We start from the raw sequence: 22,634 nt of genomic DNA, 5'->3' as shown, positions 1-22,634 counted from the left end.
GGAGCGAGCTATCTTGGATCTGGTGCTATGTAATGAGGCAGGTAGAATTAGGGACCTTGCGGTGAAGGATCCTCTTGGAGAGAGTGATCATTGTATGGTGGAGTTTCTGGTGCAGATGGAGGAGGAGAAAGTGGGTTCCCGGACACGCGTCCTCTGTCTGAATAGAGGGGAGTACGGTAGGATGAGAGAAGAATTGGCGAATGTGGACTGGGGGAGTGCGTTGGAGGGAGGGTCTGCTGAGGAGCAGTGGAGAATCTTTAAGGAGATCTTTCTTGGTGCTCAGCAGAAATTTATTCCGATGGTCAAAAAGGACTGTAGGAGGAGAGGTAATAAGCCGTGGATAACGAAGGAGGTGAAGGAAAGTGTTAAATTAAAAGCGGAGGAATTTAGAGTAGCTAAGAGTAGTGGGCGAGAAGAGGATTGGGAGAGGTTTAAATGTCAACAAAGATTGACAAAGAAGCTGATAAAGGAGGGTAGGAGAAACTATGAAGCTGGGCTAGCGCTTAATATAAAAAAGGATAGCAAGAGTTTTTATAAATATATAAAAAGGAAGAGGCTGGCTAGGGTGAACGTTGGTCCTTTAGAGGATGAGAAAGGGGACCTAGTGGTAGGGGATGGGGATATGGCTAAGGTATTGAATAACTTTTTTGTTTCTGTCTTCACGGAGGAGGACGTGAATAATTTGCCGGGTGTTAGCGATGGAAAGGTGGTAGGACTGGAGGGTCTTAATGACATTACTGTTACTAGAGAGGCGGTGCTCGACAGACTGGAGGGGCTGATTGTGGACAAGTCCCCAGGACCGGATGGAATGCATCCAAGGGTTCTGAAAGAAATGGCGGAGGTTATAGTGGATGCATTGGTGGTTATTTTCCAGACGTCTCTGGATTCCGGGGAAGTGCCGGAGGATTGGAAAACGGCTAATGTTACGCCGCTGTTTAAGAAGGGTGCCAGGCAAAAGGCAGGGAATTATAGGCCGGTTAGTTTAACGTCTGTGGTAGGTAAAATGTTAGAATCCGTCATTAAGAAGGAAATTGTGAGGCATCTTGAAGGGAATTGCTTGATAGAGCAGACGCAGCACGGTTTCATTAAAGGGAAGTTGTGTCTGACAAATTTACTGGAGTTCTATGAGGATGTGTCTAGGGCGGTCGATAGAGGAGAGCCGGTGGATGTGGTCTTTCTGGATTTTCAGAAGGCGTTTGACAAAGTACCTCATAAGAGGTTATTGCAGAAGGTCAGGGGACTTGGAGTTGGGGGTAGGGTATTAGCGTGGATAGAGGATTGGTTGTCAAATAGGAGGCAGAGAGTGGGGGTCAACGGGTGCTATTCGGATTGGCGGATGGTGACTAGTGGAGTGCCCCAGGGGTCGGTGCTGGGGCCTCAGCTTTTTACCATTTATATAGATGATCTGGAGGAGGGAACCGAGTGTAGGGTGTCGAAATTTGCTGATGACACCAAGATTGGGGGAACGGCAAATTGTGCGGAGGGTGTGGAGAGTCTGCAGAAGGATCTAGATAGGCTGGGCGAATGGGCCAGGAAATGGCAAATGGAATTTAATGTTGGCAAGTGTGAGGTGGTCCACTTTGGTAGGAAGAATGGTAGGAAGGACTATTACTTACGTGGCGAAAAACTGCAGCAGACGACGGTGCAGAGGGACCTCGGGGTCCTTGTGCATGAGTCGCAAAAACCCAGCTTGCAGGTGCAGCAGGTGGTCAGGAAGGCAAATGGGATGCTGGCCTTCATAGCGAAGGGGATTGAATATAAAAGTAGGGAGGTCTTGCTGCAGCTGTACAGGGCATTGGTGAGGCCGCAGCTGGAGTACTGTGTGCAGTTTTGGGCGCCGTACGTGCGCAAGGGTATTTTGGCCTTGGAGGGAGTGCAGAGGAGGTTTACTAGGCTGATACCGGAGTTGAGGGGGTTGAGCTATGAGGAGAGGCTGAATAAACTAGGCTTGTACTCGTTGGAGTTTAGAAGAATGAGGGGAGATCTCATTGAGACGTATAAGATGATGAATGGGATGGATAGGATAGAGGTGGAGAGACTCTTCCCGCTCAAAAAAGACACTAGGACTAGGGGGCACAGCCTCAAGATAAAGGGGGGCGTTTTAGAACGGAGTTGAGGAGGAACTTCTTCACTCAAAGGGTGGTGAATCTCTGGAATTCTCTACCCGCTGAAGTGGTGGAGGCTGCCTCGCTAAATATTTTCAAGAAGCGGGTTGATGGGTTTTTGATAAGAGAGGGGATTAAGGGTTATTGGGAGAGGGCCGGAAAGTGGAACTGAGCCACGACAGATCAGCCATGATCTTATTGAATGGCGGGGCAGGCTCGAAGGGCCAGATGGCCTACTCCTGCTCCTATTTCTTATGTTCTTATGTTACAGAATGCTTTCTAAGATACATCTGGAAAAATTGGTGAGAATCATACTGCACATGCCAAATTTCTTTAGCCTTCTGAGAAAGTAGAGGCACTGGTGGGCTTTCTCGACTGTAGCACAGTAAGTAGTCTTAGAATCCCAGGTTAAAGTCCAACAGGTTTATTTGGTGGCACGAGCTTTCACAGCGCTGCTCCTTCACCAACTATAGCATCAGTGTGGAGGGATCAGGACAAGTAGTTGGTGATCTGAATACTTAAAAACTTGAAGCTCTCAACCATCTCCACTTCCATCAACTCTGATGTAGGCAGGGACATGTCCTCCACTACATTTTCTACGTTCACGATTCACCTACATACCTCTATCAAGTCTCCCCTCAATCTGCTTTGCTCCAAGGAGAACAACCCTAACTTCTCCAATCTAGTCTTGTAGCTAAAATCTATCATCCCTGGAACCATTCTGGTAAAGCCTGGGGCTCTCTCTCTAGTAGTGGCCTAACCAGCATTGTATAAAGGTTCAGCATTACTCCCCTGCTTTTGTTCTCGGTAGCTCTATTTTTGAAGCATCAAGACCCCATATACTTTGCTAATTACTCTCTCAATATGTCCTGCCACATTCAAAGACCTTTGCACATGAATGCTCTTCAAAGCCCCTCTCTGTCTCTGTACACTCTGAACTGTGCCAATCTATATTGCCTCTTGCTTCTGCCAAAATGCAAAAATTCACATTTCCTTGTAATTTTCCAAGGGTAGAATTTTATGGTCCCCCAACGATGGGTTCTGAGGCAGGGTGGGGGACATAAAATTGAATGGACATGATTTCTCCCACACACTTCCCCCCCCCCCCTCCATCCCCCAGAAAACTCAGGCAAAATTTCACATTTGGACAGGCAAGGATACTTGCCCATTCAGGTTTTCAAGGCCCTTAGGTGACCGCTTAATGGTCACTTAAGGGCTTTATCATGCCCATCTCAATTTCTAGGCTAGCAGGAGCAGCTGCACGTGCAGATAGGGTGGGAAAGTGACATTCACACTATTCCCCATCTCAGGTGGGAAGAGTTGGATGGTGCTTGAATTGGAAGCCTCCTCTCAAAGGAGAGGTGCACTCCCCCCACCCCCCAGGACATTCAGTTGTGGGACCTCTTTCCACCCCTACCCCCCGACACTGCAATTGTCCCCTTCCCAAAACCACCCCCTCCTGCCCCCCACCAGGCATTATATGCCCTCTGCCCCCAGAACCCCCTTTTCAAAAGTTGCAGGATTTAGTCCCAGGCAGAGCGCTGTAGTACAGCTTCTGGCCATTGCAGCACTGTGTCTGGCTGTGTTGAAGAGCCAATTAAGCTCTTACAGGCAGAACTTTCTTTCTAGGGTGGATAGAAGTCCTGTCCACTGCCAACCAACATGTAAGTGAGCGCTGATCACTCGCCATCCTTAAAATTCTACCCCACAGTCTATAGAACAGTCAGTGGCTAGCACTGCTGCCTCACAATGCCAGGGGCCCGGGTTCCATTCCAGCCTTGGGTCACTGTCTGTGTGGAGTTTGCACATTCTCCCCATGCCTGTGTGGGCTTCCACTGGGTGCTCTGGTTTCCTCTCACAGTTCAAAGATGCGCAGGTTAGGAGGATTGGTCATGCCACATTCTCCCTCTGTACTCAAAACAGGCTCCAGAGTGCAGAGATAGGGGATTTTCACAGTAACTTCATTGCAGTGTTAATGTAAGCCTACTTGTGACTAATAAACTTAAACTTGTTAGGGTATTATGGGTTAATGCCTGTTGTGTAAAAGGATTAAGGATGCAGCTAATTCAATCTCAGTTCAACATGAGGGATATGAGTCAGAAGGTTGTGGATTCAAGTCACACTCCAATTAATACTGATACAAAAAGATCTAAAGAATCTGTGCAACATGAGGTGTACCCCCTGTATTCTTGCTTTCCACACTTCATTCCTTTCTACATAAAAGCACACTTATTGACAGACGAGTCAATTTTTGACAGTAAAAATGGTAACAACTTATTCCATCCTAACTGTCAGTAAGTTATATGAGGCATTGATAGAACTGATTTGCCATGGACAGTGTAAACATTCCAGTGCCAAAGATGTCAATTTTTCCTAGTCCACACAAGTGAGTTCTCTTGAGAATATCATTCACAAATATGTAAAGATTAACCAGAAAACAACTGGGGCTGAGACACTTTAGTTAGGTGGAAAACTGGATTGTTCTCTTTAAAGAGGGTTATGGGGAGATTGAACAGAGATATTCAAAAACATGGGACAGGATTTTTTTGGAACAGTTGATGGGGAACTTGACCCACCAATACTGGCTGCCCGAGTGCCATTTAACATACCGTGGGATGTTCATTGGCTAAGGATGAGACTGCATCCCCCATCTAGGGAGGAAGTCCAGCCAATCCAATTGTAATCTCTGTAATACTAACAGTGGAGGTTGGTTTTCATTAACTGGCCTGGCTGGCAGAATCCAGCAGGAGGTGGGAGGACAGCCATTTTGGAGCGGGTTAAAGAGGGTATGACATTCTGGCAGGTGGCTTGGACAAGCACAGGGAACTTGCAGAGTAGGAATCCCACCCCCCCCGCCCCCATCAGTGAACAACACCACCTCACATGGAAGAATACTGGCCTACCCACCTTTTTTAGTTTGAGGGATGTAGGCATCACCGCCTAGGCCTGTATTTATTGCCCATCCATAACTGCCCTTGATCTGAGCGGGTTGCTAGGCCATTTTATGGGGCACTTAAGAATCAACCACATTGCTGTGGATCTGGAGTCACTTGTAGACCAGACCAGGCAAAAGCGACAGATTTCCTTCCCTAAAGGACAATGGGTTTTTACGACAATCAACAATGATTTTGTGGTCATCATTTGACCTTTAATTCTGGATTTTTATTGAATTCAAATTTCACCATCTGCCAGGGTGGGATTTAAATCTGTGCCCCCAGAGCATTATGTTGGGTCTCTGGATTACTAGTGAGTGACTGTACCACTATGCCAATACCTATCCATTACCTGATGCAGGTGTCCCCGTACTCATAGAAATCATAGAAATCCTGCAGTGCAGAAAGAGGCCATTTGGCCCATCAAGTCTGCACTGACCACAATCCCACCCAGGCCCTATCCCCATATATTACCAACTAATCCCTCTAACCTACACAACCCAGGACACTAAGGTGCAATTTAGCATGGCCAATTAACCTAACCTGCACATCTTTGGACTGTGGAAGGAAACTGGAGCACCCGGAGGAAACCCACACAGACACAGGGAGAATGTGCAAACTCCAAACAGACAGTGGCCCAAGGCAGGAATCGAACCCAGGTCCCTGGAGCTGTGAAGCAACAGTGCTAACCACTGAACCACCGTGACGCCCATGGGGTAAATAGTGGCAGAGGCGGGATGAGGTACTTCACATGCCTCAAGAGACTCAAGGGTGGGTGGGCAGCTCAATACCTCTCGTAAAATGGGAGACAGGTAACGGGCAACCCGCGAGCTACGTTTTATGAGTCCTAGCCCACCTAGAAACCTACTGGTGGGCACCATAAAATTCCATCCATGAAGGGTTCTGATAGTGTAAATAAGGTTTCACCTAGCAATAGAATCAGCAATCAGAGGCCACAGATTTAAGACAATTGGCGAAAGAGCCAGAGGCGATGCAAGGAGAAACAGCTAATCATTAAGATTTGAATGCACTGCCCGAAAGTTATGCAAACAGACTCAACTGGAACTCCCAAAGGTAATTGAATGCGCTCGGAGGGGAAACATTTGCAGGCTCCAAAAAGAATCAAGGGAGTGGGACGAATTACATACTTCTTCTAAAGAGCTGCCATAGGCACAATAAGCTGAATAACCTTCTGCATTGTATGAATCTACGATTGCAACATTCACCCATTAGAGGCACAGTTCACAAATAAGGGGTATCCCATTTCAGACAGAGACAGGGAAGAATTTCTTCAGAGGGTTGTTCGTTTTTAAGGGTTCTCTTCCCCAGACAGTAACGGAGACTGGGCCATTGACTATTTTCAAAGCTGAGTTAAGACAGATTTTTGATCTCCAAGGGAGGTAATGGGGAGCAGGTAGAAAAGTGGAGTTAAGGCCACAATCTCACTGAAAAGCAGAGTAGGGGCCTTCTCCTGTCCATCTTTCTGATGGTCCTCTGATCTATCACAGGAAGCAGCAGAAACCTGGCAGCTAGTGTTTTAAATAAGAATGTTATGAGCACTCACTGCTCCCTCCCATCTTGACTTCTCCCCTGTAGAACCCATGACAGCATGACATTTGTTGCCATGGCAATGGGGCTTTTTTGACAGCAGGCTTGTTGACAGCCGTTTGGAGATCTCATCTGAAGGGGCTTTCCGGCAGCAAGCATGGTTTCAGAATCTGACTCATTTACTTCATTATTTGTTTTTTGTTTGTTATTCACCACTGTACATTATACAGAAATATCAGTCAAAAGTTACTGATTCCAGTCAAGTTCTAAACGGATCACTTTAAAGAACTATAAGAAAATGACTGTCAAGGGGGAGAAAAACCCCTAATAAAATAACAGGCTTGTGAGAACTAAAATATATCTGAAGATCACTGAGTGTGTACTGGGGACGGGCAGGAATTGTATCAGGTGTTTCCTTTATTGTTTACAGCAGTGCATAAGTTTAGCTTGCATTCCTGCCTTGAGATTAAAAGATTGAGGAGTGGTCTAATTTGAGGTGCTTAAAATAATGCAAGTATTAGTGTCACAAGTAGGCTTACATTAACACTGCAATAAAGTTACCGTGAAAATCCCCGAGTTGTCACACTCTGGCACCTGCTCAGGTACACTGAGGGTGAATTTAGCATGGCGAATGCACCTAACCAACACATCTGCGGACTGTGGGAGGGAACTAGAGCACTAGGAGGAAGATTTCCTCTGGCAAGGAAATTCAAAGGAAAGGGGCAAAATCTTAACAATACACCCATTTCAGGAATGAAATCAGGAACCTGTTTCCACACAAAAGGTAGTAAATAATCCGGAAATACCTCTGCCAAAAAGCTGTAGATGCTGGAAGCATTGAAATCTTTGTTGGGTTTGTGTTAGGTAAGTGCATCGAGGCATATAGATAAAAGGCAGGAACTCTCAGACTGCAGATCAGCCATGATTTAACTGAACGGTAGAATTGGCATGGGAGGCTCCTGTGTTGAACAGCACAGGTGGTAAAGTGGCACAGCAGTTAGCACTGCTGCCTCACAGTGCCAGGGACCTGGGTTTGACTCTCAGCTTGGGTCTGCACATTCTCCCCGTGTTAGCGTGGGTTTCCTCCTCACAGTCCAAAAGACATCCTGGTTAGATGCACTGATCGTGCTAAATTCTCCTTCAGTGTACCCAAACAGGCGCCGGAGGGTAGCGGTTAGGGGAGTTTCACAGTAACTTCATTGCAGTGTTAATGTAAGCCCACTTGTGACACTAATAAAAATGAACTTAAACCTTCAGATCTGGAGTGGGTGACCACTCTGAGAACATGTGCATACTCTACAGAAAAGGTCTCCTGATGCATAACGGCACGGTTAAATCAGACAAGAAACTCTCTCCCACTTTGACACACTGTGCCTGACACTCCCCTTCTTCTGACACATAGACCGCTGTGAAAGGTCGTGAATTTCATTGCCACACATTTTAATATAGCTAGTGCGCTTCCTCGCTGTATTATCCCCCCAACGTTGGGATCGCACCCCCGCCCCCCCCAACCCCGCTGCCAATGTGCCGTCAGGCTAGTGTGGTTTACAACGGGTCTTAACCTATGGGGACCCAGTGAAGAGAAACCCTCCCTCTGCCAGGGGCGCATAGATAAGCACAGCTTCCCCAGGGGGGATATGGATCATATCAGTGCAACGAATAGTCAGTGCACCCTGACTAAGTGTCAAATGACATGGCAGGAAAAGCTGACAGTGGAGCCTGTGGGCAGCAAACCGCTTTACCGACCTGACTTGACACTAAGGCAAAGAATTATAAAATTCCATCCACCGTGTCTATCTCCATTTCTTACCCACAATGTGTGCTGGTGAATGAATGAACACACGCACACACTCTTTACAGTGCACAGCGAGGCCATTTTGCCCACCGAGTCTGCACAGGCTCTCTGAAAGAGTATCCTATCTAGTCCCACTCCCCTCCCTTATCCCCGTAACTTTATGGCCCGGATTCTCCGACCTTGCCCACGGCTGGGATTCTCCGACCTTGCCCACGGCTGGGATTCTCCGGTCCTGCTGCAGAGAATGGAGGTTTAGTTGAGCACCAAATTTTCCGTTCACACTGTCAACAGGGCATGAATGGCCGGAGAATCCTGGCCTATTTCTTTTCAGATAGCAATCCAGTTCCCTTTTGAATACCTCGATCGAACTTTTCTCCACCATCCTCTCAGCAAGCTCGTTCCAGGCTTCTACCATCTTCTGTATGAAATCTTTTTCCCTCCCTTCTCCTTTTGTCCATTATGTTGAATCTGTACTCTCTAATTCTTGAAACAGAACAGTTTCTCACTATTTACCCTGTCCATACGCTTCAGGGAGAAACAGGGAGGACCACTGAAACAATATTGATGAAAATCCAATCTTTCACCAACAAGATGCCTCACGCAGAATCCTTACAGTGTGCTGGTCAAATATCATCAATAACATTAGACTATGGGAGGAAACAAAACACGATCCAATGGTTCTCCAAATCAAAAGGCAAAAGTGGAATTGGATAGGTCATGTCTTGAGGAAGCTGCAGGATAACATTACACGGCAATCTGACACATAGTGCTGTCAAAGGGCTGTATGTAGAGTCATAGAAAAGGCCCTTCAGCCCATCGATTCTGCACCCACAATAACTACCAATAAGAGTGTGCTAATCCCATTTTCCTGCACTTGTCCCATATCCTTGAATATTATGAAATTTCAAATGCTCATCCAAACATGTTTAAAAGGTTGTAAGGTTTCCAGCCTCCACTACGTTCCCAGGCAATGCATTCCAGAGTCCCATCACCCTCTGGGTGAAAAGATATTTTCTCAAATCCCTTCGCAATGTCCTGCCCCTTACCCAAAAACTATGCCCCCTCGTGACTGACCCCTCAACCAAGGAGAGCAGCTGCTCCCTACTCACCCTGTCCATACCTCTCATGGCAACAACCAGAGTATTTAGCCCAAAACAGGATTCGATGGAGGGAAGTGGTCTGTGGCCTGTGCTCTGCCAAGAAGTGAAAGGGTTCGGAAGAAGATGCGCCTCAGGCTCATTTCATGAAAGTTTATCCTGATGGTCAACAGTTTTTGATCTTTGCAGTTTTAAATGCTACACATGAATGGTTAGATCCTAACTCGCTGCACTCTCATCACCCTCCTCCAATTTTGGGCTGCAGAAGTAGTGACAGCTGGGTTGACCATCTGTGGTCATGTCCAGAACTAGGCATGTTGCAGAGTTCAGGTGCACAGTTCACTTCAAATTATTTCTTCCAACATGCGACCAACGCATTCGACTGGCTGCAGGGGATTTTATTTATTTCCATGAAGCCTTCCTGTTATGACTCGTATTATTCTTTGTATTAGTATCGATTGCCTGGAAATGATTGTTGCTGCTGTTATTGTGAAAACACTCAACAAAACAGTATCACATTTCTCCTGCTATTTTGACACAGGTGGTGTCAAACCACACATACAGGCTTCGCCTGGGCTCCCAAGTGTACTTATTTTGTGGCTGAAATGCCTCTCTGAGGTGTCAGGGTGAGATGACTAAAACGCTACTGATACTAATGCAAGAATTTTCATTTACCAACCCCCAGAAAATTTGGTGGGACTGTCCCGACTGAGATCCCACAGGAGGATGGTTTCTGGGTGCAACGGGCCTTTGTCTACAGGGCATGCTACCCCACAATGTAACTCAGAATTATTTTATTTGATTTGTCACATGTATTAGTATACGGTGAAAAATAGTGTGTCTGGTGAGCTACATAGACAGAGCATACCGCTCATAGAGAAGGAAAGGAGAGAGTGCAGAATGTAGTGTTACAGTCATAGCTAGGGTATAGAGAAAGATCAACTCAGTGCGAGGTTGTTCCATTCAAAAGTCTGATGGCAGCAGGGAAGAAGCTGTTCTTGGATTGGTTGGTACATGACCCCAGACTTTTGTATCTTTTTTCTGATGGAAGAACGTGGAAGAGAGAACATCCGGGGTGCGTGTGGTCCTCAATTATGCTGGCCGCTTTGCCAAGGCAGTGGGAAGGGTAGACAGAGTCAATGAATGGGAGGCTGGTTTGTGAATTGGGCTACATTCATGACCTTTCTTTGATAGTTCTTTGAATTAACGTCACAGCATCTGTGTCTGAGAGGAAGTTGGGAAGTGAAAGTAATCGTTCAAATTCACGGTCAATGAATTGCGGACGGCATCCATTATGCAAATGGCAGGGTCCCACAAACAGCAGTGAGATAAGCACCTTTCGGTGTTTACACTCAAGAGGTTTACAGCATGGAAACAGGCCCTTCAGCCAACTTGTCCATGCCACCCTTTTTGGTTGAAGGTTAAAGGTTAAAGGTAAATGATCATTTCCTAGTGGCAAGTGAAGAAACTATTTTCTGGATTAAACCAGTGGTAAAAACTTAAAGTGATTCATCCCAAAATTAAAACTTTTTCATAAAAAAAGTGAAATCATGTTTTGGTTATGTTAATGTGTTAAACAGCCCAGCCTTTGGTTATATTTGTACACAAAAGTTTAATAATGTTGCTGTTTAATTTTGCCCTACTGTTGATTAGGAGTGATGTCAATGTTGACCCAGAGTCTCTTTGATAACCTCAACTATTGTGTGGAGTCCAAAATCAGGACTCTTAATCATGCTGTGGGATCTCACGCACCCACTTGAACAAGCAGATGACAGAATCCTTTTAGTGCAGGAGGCCATTCAGCCCAATGAATCTGCATTGAGTCTCTGAAAGAGCATCTTACACAGGCCCATCCCTACCTGTCCCCTGTAACCCTGTGCATTTATAGAATCCCTACAGTACAGAAGGAGGCTATTTGGCCCATCAAGTCTGCACCGACCACAATCCCACCAAAGCCCTATTCCCATAACCTAATCTCCCAACACTAGTGTTAATTTTAGCATGGCCAATCAACCTAGCCTGCACATCTTTGAACCGCGGGAGGAAACTGGAACACCCGGAGGAAACCCACGCAGCCACAGAGCAAAGAGCAAACTCCACACAGACAAGCACCCAAGGCTGGAATCAAACCCATGTCCCTGGCATTGTGAGGCAACAGCTGTGCCACTGTGCTGCCCTGATGCCTTGGCTTAACAGCTCTGAACATACAGTGTTCATCCAGTACTGCACTGAAGCATCAATCCAGATTACTTGCTCGAATCCTGGAATGGGGCTTGCAACTGTGACCTTTTGACTCAACAGGAAGCTGGGAAGGACCGGGGCATGTAGAACCACTTGACCTGATTGGACAAGTTCATCATGTGACCTCCTCCCTCCTTTCACTCCACCTATCTAACTGACATTTTTCTATCTGCAATTTTTATAATCAATAAAGTGTTTAAAGAAAATGAATAATACACTTTTTTTTAAAAAAAGCTGCCATGTCTTTTTCTCCAGTTCACTCTTAGCAGTGTCCAGAAAATTAATCAGAATTCCTGGAGACTTGGACAACACTGAAGGGTTGCCAACCCTAGCTGTGCATCACTATCACCACTAATAAATGTTCACAGTAGAAAAAAGGCTTTGTCGTCTTATAATCTTTGGCAGGTTACTAAACATAACATTGCATTATGCAATTACCTTCCTGAATGCATGACCTCCACTCTGAAAAGCTCTGAACATGGTGGAGGACAGCTGATACAGCATGAACTCTTCCTATTAGGTGGCATGCAGGAGTTCTTGTGAAGAAATTGTGGCTTAGGAGAGAGTTTGATCTCCGAACACCTAAAATGAGCAGCATCTTGTGGGACCCAAACTCAGGACACTCTATGAAAGGAATGAGAATGGAATGAAGAACGAAGGATACTTTCAAGTTTTCAGGGTTCAATCAATTCAACCTCCACACAGCATCACCAGTGGCACAGTGGTTAGCTTTGCTGCCTCACAGCACCAAGGACCTAGGTTCATTTCCCGGCTTGGGTCCCTGTCTGTGCACAGTCTGCACGTTCTCCCCGTGTCTGCGAGGGTTTCCTCCGAGTGCTCCAGTTGCGACCCCCATTCCGAAGATGTGCAGGTTAGATGGATTGGCCATGCTAAACCACCCCTCAGTGTTCACAGATGTGTAGGTTAGATGGATTAGCCATAGTAAATGCACAGGGTTACAGGAATAGGGCAGTGGATGGGTTTGGATAAGATGCTCTTTTGGAGAGTCAGTGCAGACTTGATGGGCTGAATGGCCTCCCTCTGCACTGTAGCGATTCTGACAGACTTAGATCCGCTACTTTCCAGGAACCAACTCAGTCGTCATTGTTCCCATGAGTGCCGGAGCTATATGCAATCATATTCTGTTCCCCACTCTACCCGACATCTCTCCACCGTTGACGACTGCATTATAAATCCAATAGATCATCGGGCTTGGGTTGTAAAATCATTAATAGCCTCTGGCTTACTCAACACTCAATATTTTACCTTCAAATAGCACTGCAGCATAATTTATAGTGTTCTCTCTACCAGATGGAATAACTCGCAGTTGATTTAAAGCATTTAGTCCAAATGAGAGCTCAAGGTGACTAATGTGAGAGAGAGAGAAAAATAAAATAAAGAGAGAGAAAGAAAGAAAGAGGTGGCTTTATTTCATGAGAAGTGCATTGTCTAGAAAGTAATGTGCACTGTTAGGGATGGTATTATTTGTCAAAGGAAAGACCCTGAAACTGTCTGAAGTCGCCTCTTTGCTGAAGCACCAATATTTACCAATGATATTAAGCGTCAATGGATGAGAAAAATGGTCCTCACAGTAACCTCACTGATAACTGTAATTTCTGGAAAAATTTCTTAGCCAGGGAAGTAACATAACATAATGGAGAGAGAGAGAGAAAGAGAGAAGTGAGTGAAGTTGTTGTGTTTTATTGACCAGTTGCTGGTACATGGAAGTTTCTGGCTTTCATCAGTCCAGATGTTGATGAGCCAGCAAGTGAAAGATTCAGAATGCATGTGGTTCTTATGAAAAAGTAATCATTCTGTAATATTAGCGTATTTACTCTGCTAATCCCCCTGACGCTAGGGTCAATTTAGCACGACCAATCAACCTAACCTGCACATCGTTGGAACAGTGGGAGGAAGCCAGGGTGCATCCAAAGAGATATGGGTTAGGTTGACTGGCCATGCAAAATTGACCCTAGTTTCAGGGGGATTAATAGGGTAAACGTGCGGGGTTACGGGGATAGAGCCTGGGTGGGATTGTGGTCGGTGCAGACTTAATGGGCCAAATGGCCTCCTTCTGCACTGTAGGGATTCTATGGAAATTTGCTGCGACCCCATCGCTTAGCTAGTTGTTTCTTGGCAATATTTAACCTGGGAATGGGTTGTTTCAGCTCTTACTCATCTGACCAGCAGAAAAATCTGCTAAATGCATTAAGCAAAAACAATAGGTACCAGCTATTTCCTATGTCTCTAAGATTTTCGTTTCGTCTTCTCAATAATGTGTACTATTTTCCATCCTATTAATAGTTAAATGGCACGGTAATGTTGTTACAGTGCAGTGGCACGAATTGAGTCAACACATGGCCAGGTAATAAATATTTCCCAAAATGTGCAGGCAATGTCTTCTTGAAAAGGTCGTTATCAGTTTCAAAGTTTAACTTCCCCTTTGTTCCTTCATAAAATGAATGAATACCTTGGTGCATGAATCACAATAGGTTGGTATGCAAGTGATTAGGAAGGTAAATAGAATGTTGTTGGCCATTGCAAGGGGAATGGGGATGTTTTGCTAGTTGTACATGGTGTTGATGAGAGCTGTGAACAATTATGATTTCATTGAATCCCTGTGGTACAGAAGGCAGCCATTTGGTCCATCAAGTCTGTACTGACCACAATTCTACCCAAGCCCTATTCCCGCAACCCCACGCATTTACCCTGCTAATCCCCCTGACGCTAGGGTTAATTTAGCATGACCAATCAACCTAACTTGCATATCTTTGGATTGTGGGAGGGGCATCCTGAGGAAACCCATGCAGACATGGTAAGAACGTGCAAAACTCCACACAGACAATGGCCCCGAGGCCAGAATTGAACGCTGGCACTGTGCCACCATGCCACCCTTGCTTAAGGAGGAGCAGTTCAGAGAAGATTCACTCGACTAAGTTTTGGGATGAGGGGGTTGTCTTCTGAGGAAAGGTTAACCAGGCTGGGTCTGTATCCACTGGAGCTCAGAAGATTGGAAGGTGATGTTACTGAAGGGTAGATGCTGAAAGAATGCTTGCTCTTGTGGGAAAGACCACAATTCAAAAATAAGGGGTCTCCCAATTAAGTTGCAGATTAGATTTTCTTTCTGTCACAGGGTCATGGTATTGGACCTCTCTTCCCTGATGACTTATAGAGGCAGAGTCATTGAGTATTTCTAAGGCAGAGGTAGATAAATTCTTGACTAACCAAGGGAGTCGGCGGTAGGCAGGAATCAGATCAACTACGTAGCCACAATCAGATTAAATATGATTTTATTGAGTGACGGAGCAGGCTCGAGGGGCCAAATGGCTCTTGCTCCTAATCTATACATTTGCATGTCTGTATGTAACTCCAATAGCCAAGTGTCCAAACATTGCTCTAGCATCAAGCCACACTATGTCCAGAATCGGATAGTCAGATCGTGAATTAGTTTGCATCCTAGGAATTCAAATTATAGCAATGTAATCATTTGAATTTTAAACTTTGGTTTCCCAAGAACAATAACGGAATGGTTGGGATTGCTACTCATCGTTTGGTTTCTAATAGTTTTTAATTTGTGAACTGCAGTTGTTGAATGGATAGACTTTATGAACATTTGCTCCTGACATGAAGCTTCAGTTACCTAGAATACTGGGTGCACCTGGCTCCCACTCTCCATTCCCATCATTTTTCATTTCTTCAAATTGCTGGAGAGAACATCATTAGCTGGATGTACCCTAAAATTCCAATACTTGTGACACTCCACATCAACAGTGGAAATCTGTAAAATCTGCCCCAGTGCCCAACTGCTCATGTGACTCATCTCACATCAGCGGGAAGAGATCCAACGTGAAAGCTGGACAAATGATAATGCTCTGTGTATGCTTTCTTCTCTGTTTCTAGGTGCGCAATCTTGCCAGCTGTCACACCATGTTCCCGCAGCAGCGATGTCAGAGACTTTGGTGCCCAGCCAAATCTCCATTCATATAGCGGATGGGAAAATAACATTCCAGCCTAGGTATCAGTCATGCCTTACTGCTACCACCTTCGCTTAAGAGGGAACAGTTCAGAAAAGATTCACTTAACCCCCTCATCCCAAGAATTAAGTCATCTTCTGAGGAATGGTTAAATAGGCTAGGTCAGACAGCTACCGTAGAATTCCCACAGTGCAGAAAGAGGCCATCTGGGACCAAGTCTCAGAAAGGCAACCCACGCAGGCCCTCCACTCTGCTCTGTCCCTGCATCTACCATGGCTAACCACCTAACCTACACATCTTTGGACAGTAAGCATGGCCAATCAACCTGACCTGCATGTCTTTGGACTGTGGGAGGAAACCCACACCAACACAGGAAGAACGTGCAAACTCCACAGACAGTCACCCAAGGCTGGAATTGAACCTGGGTCCCTGGCACTGTGAGGCAGCAGCACTAACTACTGCACCACCAAGCTGCCCTAAAAGTTACACATCTATTGTGTTGTGCTTGCTTGTTGTGTTTATAAAAGTTGTGCATTTAAACCCCATTCCAGAGACCCAAGCACAAAATCCAGGCTGGCAAACAACTGCAGTGCTGACGGAATGCTACACTTTCAAAGGTTCTGTCTTTTGAATGAGACATTAAACTGAGGCCTCCCCTGATCTTTCGAATCTATAATAAAAGGACCCATGCCACTACTTTGAAAGAGAGTTTTCTCAGTATTGTTGTCAATTTTAATCCCTCAATCAATAGCTATAAACGAGACTATCTGGATATTTTGGGAGCTTGCTGTATGCAAGCTAACTGCCATGTTTCCTATATTACAACAGTGACTGCATTTCAAAACAACTTCATCAGCTGTAACACAAAAGCAAAATAGTGTGAATGCTGAAAAGGAAAAGGAATACAGAATTTTCTGGAAATACTCAGCAGATCAGACAGCAACCATAGAGACAAACAGTTACCATGACAGAATCTTGTGGAGGAGATGGATCTGGCCGATGACATTTGCTGTAATATAGGCCTGAATTTTACACCGATGGGGGCAGAGCCAGGAACCCGGGTTCAATTCCCGGCTTGGGTCACTGTCTGTGTGGAGTTTGCACGTTCTCCCCGTGTCAGTGTGGGTTTCCTCCGAGTGCCCCGGTTTCCTCCCACAATCCGAAACACGCATTGGTTAGCTGCATTGGCCATGCTAAATTCTCTCTCAGTGGACCTGAACACGGTAAGAAGTCTCACAACACCAGGTTAAATCCAACAGGTTTACTTGGAATCACGAGCTTCGGAGCGCTGCTCCTGCACCTGATGAAGGAGCAGCGCTCCAAAGTTCGCGATTTCAAATAAACCTGTTGGACTTTAATCTGGTGTTGAGAGACTTCTTACAATGCCCACCCCAATCCAACGCTGTCATCTCCACATCATGTACCCAACCAGAGTGTAGCAACCGGGGATTTTTTTTTTTTACAGTAACTTCATTGCAGTGTTAATGTAAACCTACTTGGGACATTAATAAATAAGCTTAAACTTAAAACAAACTCAGACGCTGGGGTTAGAGTTTCCATTTCATGCTTGCTTAATTTTCAATTCTTTGATCAGTAACTCCCATCCTCACAATTACACAATGCTCTGAAAGTTTTTTTCGACTTCTATTCCCATGTTTAATGTATAATTTGTTCGGCGTAATGTACAATGATTTTTAGTTCCCAACATTTCTTTCATTTTTTTTTATATAAACCAAGGCTAACAGGGTTAAATATCAGGCCAAGTTGTGTAGGCTAAACTTGCATTTCCTTGAATGTTGAAAATCAAAATGCGATCTGAGCAAAGTGCTCCAAGGTGATCAAAAGATTTGATAAGGTGAGGGAGTCAAAAAAAAAAGCAGGGGGGCATTTGCCAAGACTTCCAGCCCCTCCCGACCCTGGGAACTTCAGACCTGCCCGCTCACTGCCAGGAGCTTGCAGTCCCAATGAAAGTCAACGGACTTCTGACTGAGCTGCCGAATCCCTTGAGGTGGGTCCCACCAGGGCGGGGCTGGTAAATCCCACTCATAACCCAAATGATAGAGCTAGCCCTTAAAAGGGTAATGTCAGGAAAGGTGTAGAAATCTGAAACACAGAGTCTGAAATGTCATGCAAATGGGCAAATTGAAAATTTCAAGTTGAAATTGATAGTTTAGATATGGAACCAAGACTGGGTTAATGGAGGGAAGATACAGACCAGTTATCCATATCTTTCACTGATTAAAAGGCTGCCTTCCCTTGAATGTTAAAATGAGCCTTTTCCACAGAGAATTCATGTTAGTTACTACAAAGTCACTGATGTGTTTAATTTACTGAGTCCTAGGCCTGGAACTTGCTACATCCTGCAGAATGTCTTTCGTAGTAAATTGGCATCATTTTAGTGATGCGGAATTTCATACGAGAGGGAGAGGGCTAGTAAAGGACAAAAACATTATTTTTTTCACCTTTTTTTGGCTTTGAAGTGCTCAGATTCAATTTATTTGCATGTATATATGAATGAAAAGGTCATTGACCTAAAATGTTACCTCAGTTTCCCTCACCATGGATATTGCTTCACTTAAATATTCCCAGCATTCTCTTTTATTATTTCAGACTTCCAACATTTGCAGTGTTTTGCTTTTGAATCCATATCTTGTTGAAGTTACAAGCATCGTAGCTTTTTCATAGATCATAGAATCTACAGTGCAGAAAGAGGCCATTTGGCCCATCATGTCCGCACCAACCACAATCCCACCCAAGCCCTATTCCCAAAACTCCTCATATTTATCCTGCTAATTCCCGTGACACTAGGGACAATTTATCATGGCCAATCAACCTAACCTACACATCTTGAGACCACGGGAGGAAATCGGAGCACCTGAGGAAACCCATGCAGACACAGGGAGACCAGGCAAATTCCACACAGACAGTGACCCGAGCCCAGAATTGAACCCAGATCCCTAGCACTGTGAGGCAGCAGCACGAACCACTACATTACTGTGTCAGGAAAGTGTTATTCTAGTCAAACAGAAAAGTCAACATTGGAATGGAACACCCATCTACTTAAAATGTTGCAGATTTAATTTGTCTTAATGAATAAATAAGAAAATTTAAAGATGATCTGCATAGCATGCCTTACAAGCTACTTTTTAGGCTGCCAAACCTAATTGGTACTTAACTGGCATCAAACTCGGATGTTAGCGGAACACAAGAGCCTTTCTCCAGAAAGCAACAGATTGAGGTCTTGGGAACCCCTGATTGGGGTCTTTAAAGTTTATTTATACAAGTAGGCTTACATTAACACTGCAATGAAGTTACTGTGAAAATTCCCTAGTCACTACACTCCGGCACCTGTTCAGGTACACTGAGGGAGAACTTAGCATGACCAACGCACCTAACCAGCATGTCTTTCGGACTGTGGGCAGAAACCAGAGCACCCGGAGGAAACCCACGCAGGCACAGGGAGAACATGCAGATTCTGCACAGACAGTGACTCAAGCCGGGAATCGAACTCAGGTCCCTAACGCTGTGAGGCAGCAGCAGTACTAACTACCATGCAGCCTGATTAGAGAAGAGTTTGCTAATCTAGAGATAGAAAGGAGGTCAAAAGGAGGGAACCATCAATATAAGATAATCACTCATAAATCCAATACGGAATCCAGGAAATATTTGGAATGGCAAGAATGTGGAACTCTCCATCAAAAGGAGTGGATGAGATGTGGAGCACAGGTCCATTTAAGGGAATGCTAGACAGACACGAATAGAAGGCAGTATTGATACAGTTACAGGAAGTGGGATGGAGAAGGCTCTTGTGAAGCCTTAGCATCAACGTGAAGCTGAGTGGTCCATTTCTATGCTAGTTAATTCTACGTGACTGATCAGAACAGACTTGATGGGCTGAATGGCCTAGTCCTGTTCCTGTGTTCCTAACTAGGATGCTTCAAGTGTGTACTACCAAGCTTGTATACTTCAAAATTATTTCACTGGCTGTAAATCATTTTGGGACATTTGAGGTTGTGGAAGGTGCTCAGATGCAAGTTCTTCCCCTCGCCCTCAGGTTATTGGTACATAGGAAACAAATAATGGATTTAAGGTTCGGTGGCCAGTCCTCCCAGTTTATTCATATAATCTTAGTAGGAAACCAGCAGAATCTCCTGGAGAAAAAGGCAGAAACAATTGTTCGTATCATTTCTCCAATCTTTTCCTGCTGGAGTCACAGCAAGAAGTCTGGAAGACTGTCCCTGGAAATCTAGAGGAGGGAGGATAGCTGATTAGTCTGTGGACAATGTTTTGGCATGCATCAGTAACACAACAAGCTTTTGAGAACGCAGCTCTCCATTTCAACACTTCCTGTGCAGCTTTTTAGCAAATGATGCCCAGGACAATACAAAGCATCAAACAATATGCCAGGGTAGCCTTACCCAACCAGCCTGAGCTTGTGAAACAAAATGCTGACTGTTGGATGTGATTCTGGGATTGGGCAGTACTTGTTAAACAACCCTAACTGAGCTAATAGCTATACCAACAACCAACTTACGATACTCAATCGAGTTCATAACATGACTCATACGCAACGACCTGTTCTCTGCAAACAAAGGAAATCTGTTCAGGCCTGGTGCCTTTTCTTTTAGTTACTAGGGAGCTTTCTCCATAGCAAAGCCTCGGCCAGAGTTGTCTTGCCAGCAAATCAGCACCTTCTCCTCCTGCAGTATAAACTGTGATCACTTGAAATTTGGTATTCTTGTCTTTGTCCTGATGAGCGCAAGACAAAAAGTTTCAGCAATAATGATAGAGGATGCAAGTGGGAGTTGTGTATAGTCCTCCAGATAGCAATGATCAAATAGTGGAATCCATAAACATGAAGATCAAAGAAACTTGTTGCAAAAACAGAGTTATAATGGCATACTTTTCACACGGACTGGGATAAGCAACATTTCCTGATAGGTATTTTCTCACGAGCATTGGGGATAATTTGCTGGGAAGAATATTTTCTTGAACCAACAAAAGACAAGCCATCTGAAATTCAGTCATGTGTAAAATGCCCGAATTAGTAAATGACTTAACAGGAAGGGAACACCTAGTTAGCAGCGAAGATAATGTAATTGAATTCAGTGTTTGGTTCTCGCTGTCAAATCTGGGTTTTAAATTCAAGTAAGGTTGATTCTGCAGTGACAAAGCAGGATTTGACCACATTAGACTGGGCAGAACTGTTCACGAATTAAACTGTCTACAAGCAGTGAAAAATACTTTTTAAGAATACAATACTAATGGCATACGCACTCCGAAAGGCCAACAGTCTGCTTGTGCAAGTAAACAACCTTGGTCAAGGAGAAAAGCAAAAGGTAACGTAATTCTAGTGGATTTGGTTAATACAAGATGAAGAAGAGGTACAGACTGGGAGAGATATATAAAGAACAGCAAATGTATACAAAGGAAGCGGTAAAAACTGCAAATAGGGAACTGGGTAAAAAGCTTGTGAAGGTCATCAAGGACTGGACAAAACATTTTTACAAATAGATTAAAAAGGGGGAGTGTGGCTCAGGGAAAATTGGCCCCTTAGAGATAGACATGGGTAATGCTGTAATTGAAAATCAGGAAATAACAGTCTAACTAAACATCTACTTTGCACTGTCTGCACAGTAGCCAATGTACATACCACATTGAAAAAGAAAACTAAAAATAAATCAAGGCGAGGAACTAACTAAATTAAATATTTTTTAAAATGTATGTCTGGTGGTATGTGTGTGTCTGTCTGGCAGGCTATATGAATGAGCAAGGCAGTGTATATAGGTCCGGCTGTGTATATATCTCGAACAATGTCTGTGCATGTTGTCTGGCAGTATATGTGAAAACGTGCTTGGCAGTGCACGTGCAAAAGTGTCTGGCAATCTGACAGTCTGTACATGTGCTAGCGGTACGTGAGTGTTTCAGCAATGTGTGTGGCTGTATCTGTCTAGCACTGTATGTGTGTGTGAATGTGGCAGCCTATCTATCTGGCATGTTATGAGAGTGTGTTTGTGTATGTGTACATCTATTTGGCATGCTATATGTGTTTGTGTGTGTGTGTGTGTATGTATCTGGTATGGTCTGTGTGTGTGTGTGTATGTATCTGGTATGGTGTGTGTGTGTTTACGTGTGTGTGCATACATGTATCTGTGTGTGAGTATCTATCTGGTACACTGAGTGTGTACATGAGACAATGAGCCATGCCCCAACTGCTCACTTACCTTGCCATTCTTGTCCCTCTCCATCACTTCCCGTTTACTTAGCCCCCGACACATCAACTCCTTGAGTCCAATGGCATTGTTCAGGACACAGGCCCGGTATAGGCTGAGTGAGCCACTTGTCTCAGTCTCCGACTTATTGCTGACTGACTGTGGATCAGGGGGGTAGAAGGAGTCATCTGACAAGATGCTGCAGGTGTCCACTTCCCGGTCCACTTCATCCCCAAAGTCAGGATCTTCCCACTCCTCTGTCTCCTCCTCAGGCACCTGCAAAAGGTGGGAAGTGTTGGGGGACATGACAATTGTCCCAGTTCTCCTCCAACAGACGTCTGCGCCTCTCGCTTCCGTCATCAGCAGCATGCAGGCCTTCAGCTGCCCAGAGGGACCGCAGCAGCAGGAGGGCCCAAGGATGGGCAATCACCAAATTTTCCTGGAAACCTTGCACCCTGGACCAGAAGATGAGATAATGCAGAGTGTCCTGGGGTGGGCTTTTGTCAGGGGGCCCCAGGTGTGGGAACTCTGAGATAGATGAATGAGGGTTGCGTTCCTGTGATCAGGGGCACCTTGGTCAGGGATGTGAGTCTTGGTATCAGTTGGGGGAGGAGGGCTTCGTGTCCTGGGGTGTGTGATGTTCTAGGATAAGAGGATTTGGATCCTGGTACATAGGAGCTGGGATGCGTGGGTGTCAGGATCCTGGGATGAGCGGGGGGAGGGTGGTGT

General features: G+C 45.0%; 1 protein-coding gene across 1 annotated transcript in view; it reads right to left on the bottom strand.

Annotated features, from left to right (window-relative positions):
• The window catches only part of LOC145353100 (ankyrin repeat domain-containing protein 33B-like), a 51,600-nt gene extending 28,972 nt beyond the window's left edge, over window positions 1–22,628 (bottom strand). The window contains exon 1 of the mRNA XM_080203467.1: window positions 21,918–22,628. Coding sequence (XP_080059593.1) covers window positions 21,918–22,274 — 357 coding nt within the window. The 5' untranslated portion in view covers window positions 22,275–22,628. The remainder of the gene's footprint in view (window positions 1–21,917) is intronic.
• Between the last annotated feature and the right edge of the window lie 6 nt (window positions 22,629–22,634).

This window comes from Carcharhinus amblyrhynchos, chromosome 2 (assembly GCF_965287045.1).
Source record: "Carcharhinus amblyrhynchos chromosome 2, sCarAmb.v2.hapA, whole genome shotgun sequence".
NCBI lineage: Eukaryota > Metazoa > Chordata > Chondrichthyes > Carcharhiniformes > Carcharhinidae > Carcharhinus > Carcharhinus amblyrhynchos.
This window is presented reverse-complemented; position numbering and strand designations above follow the sequence as displayed.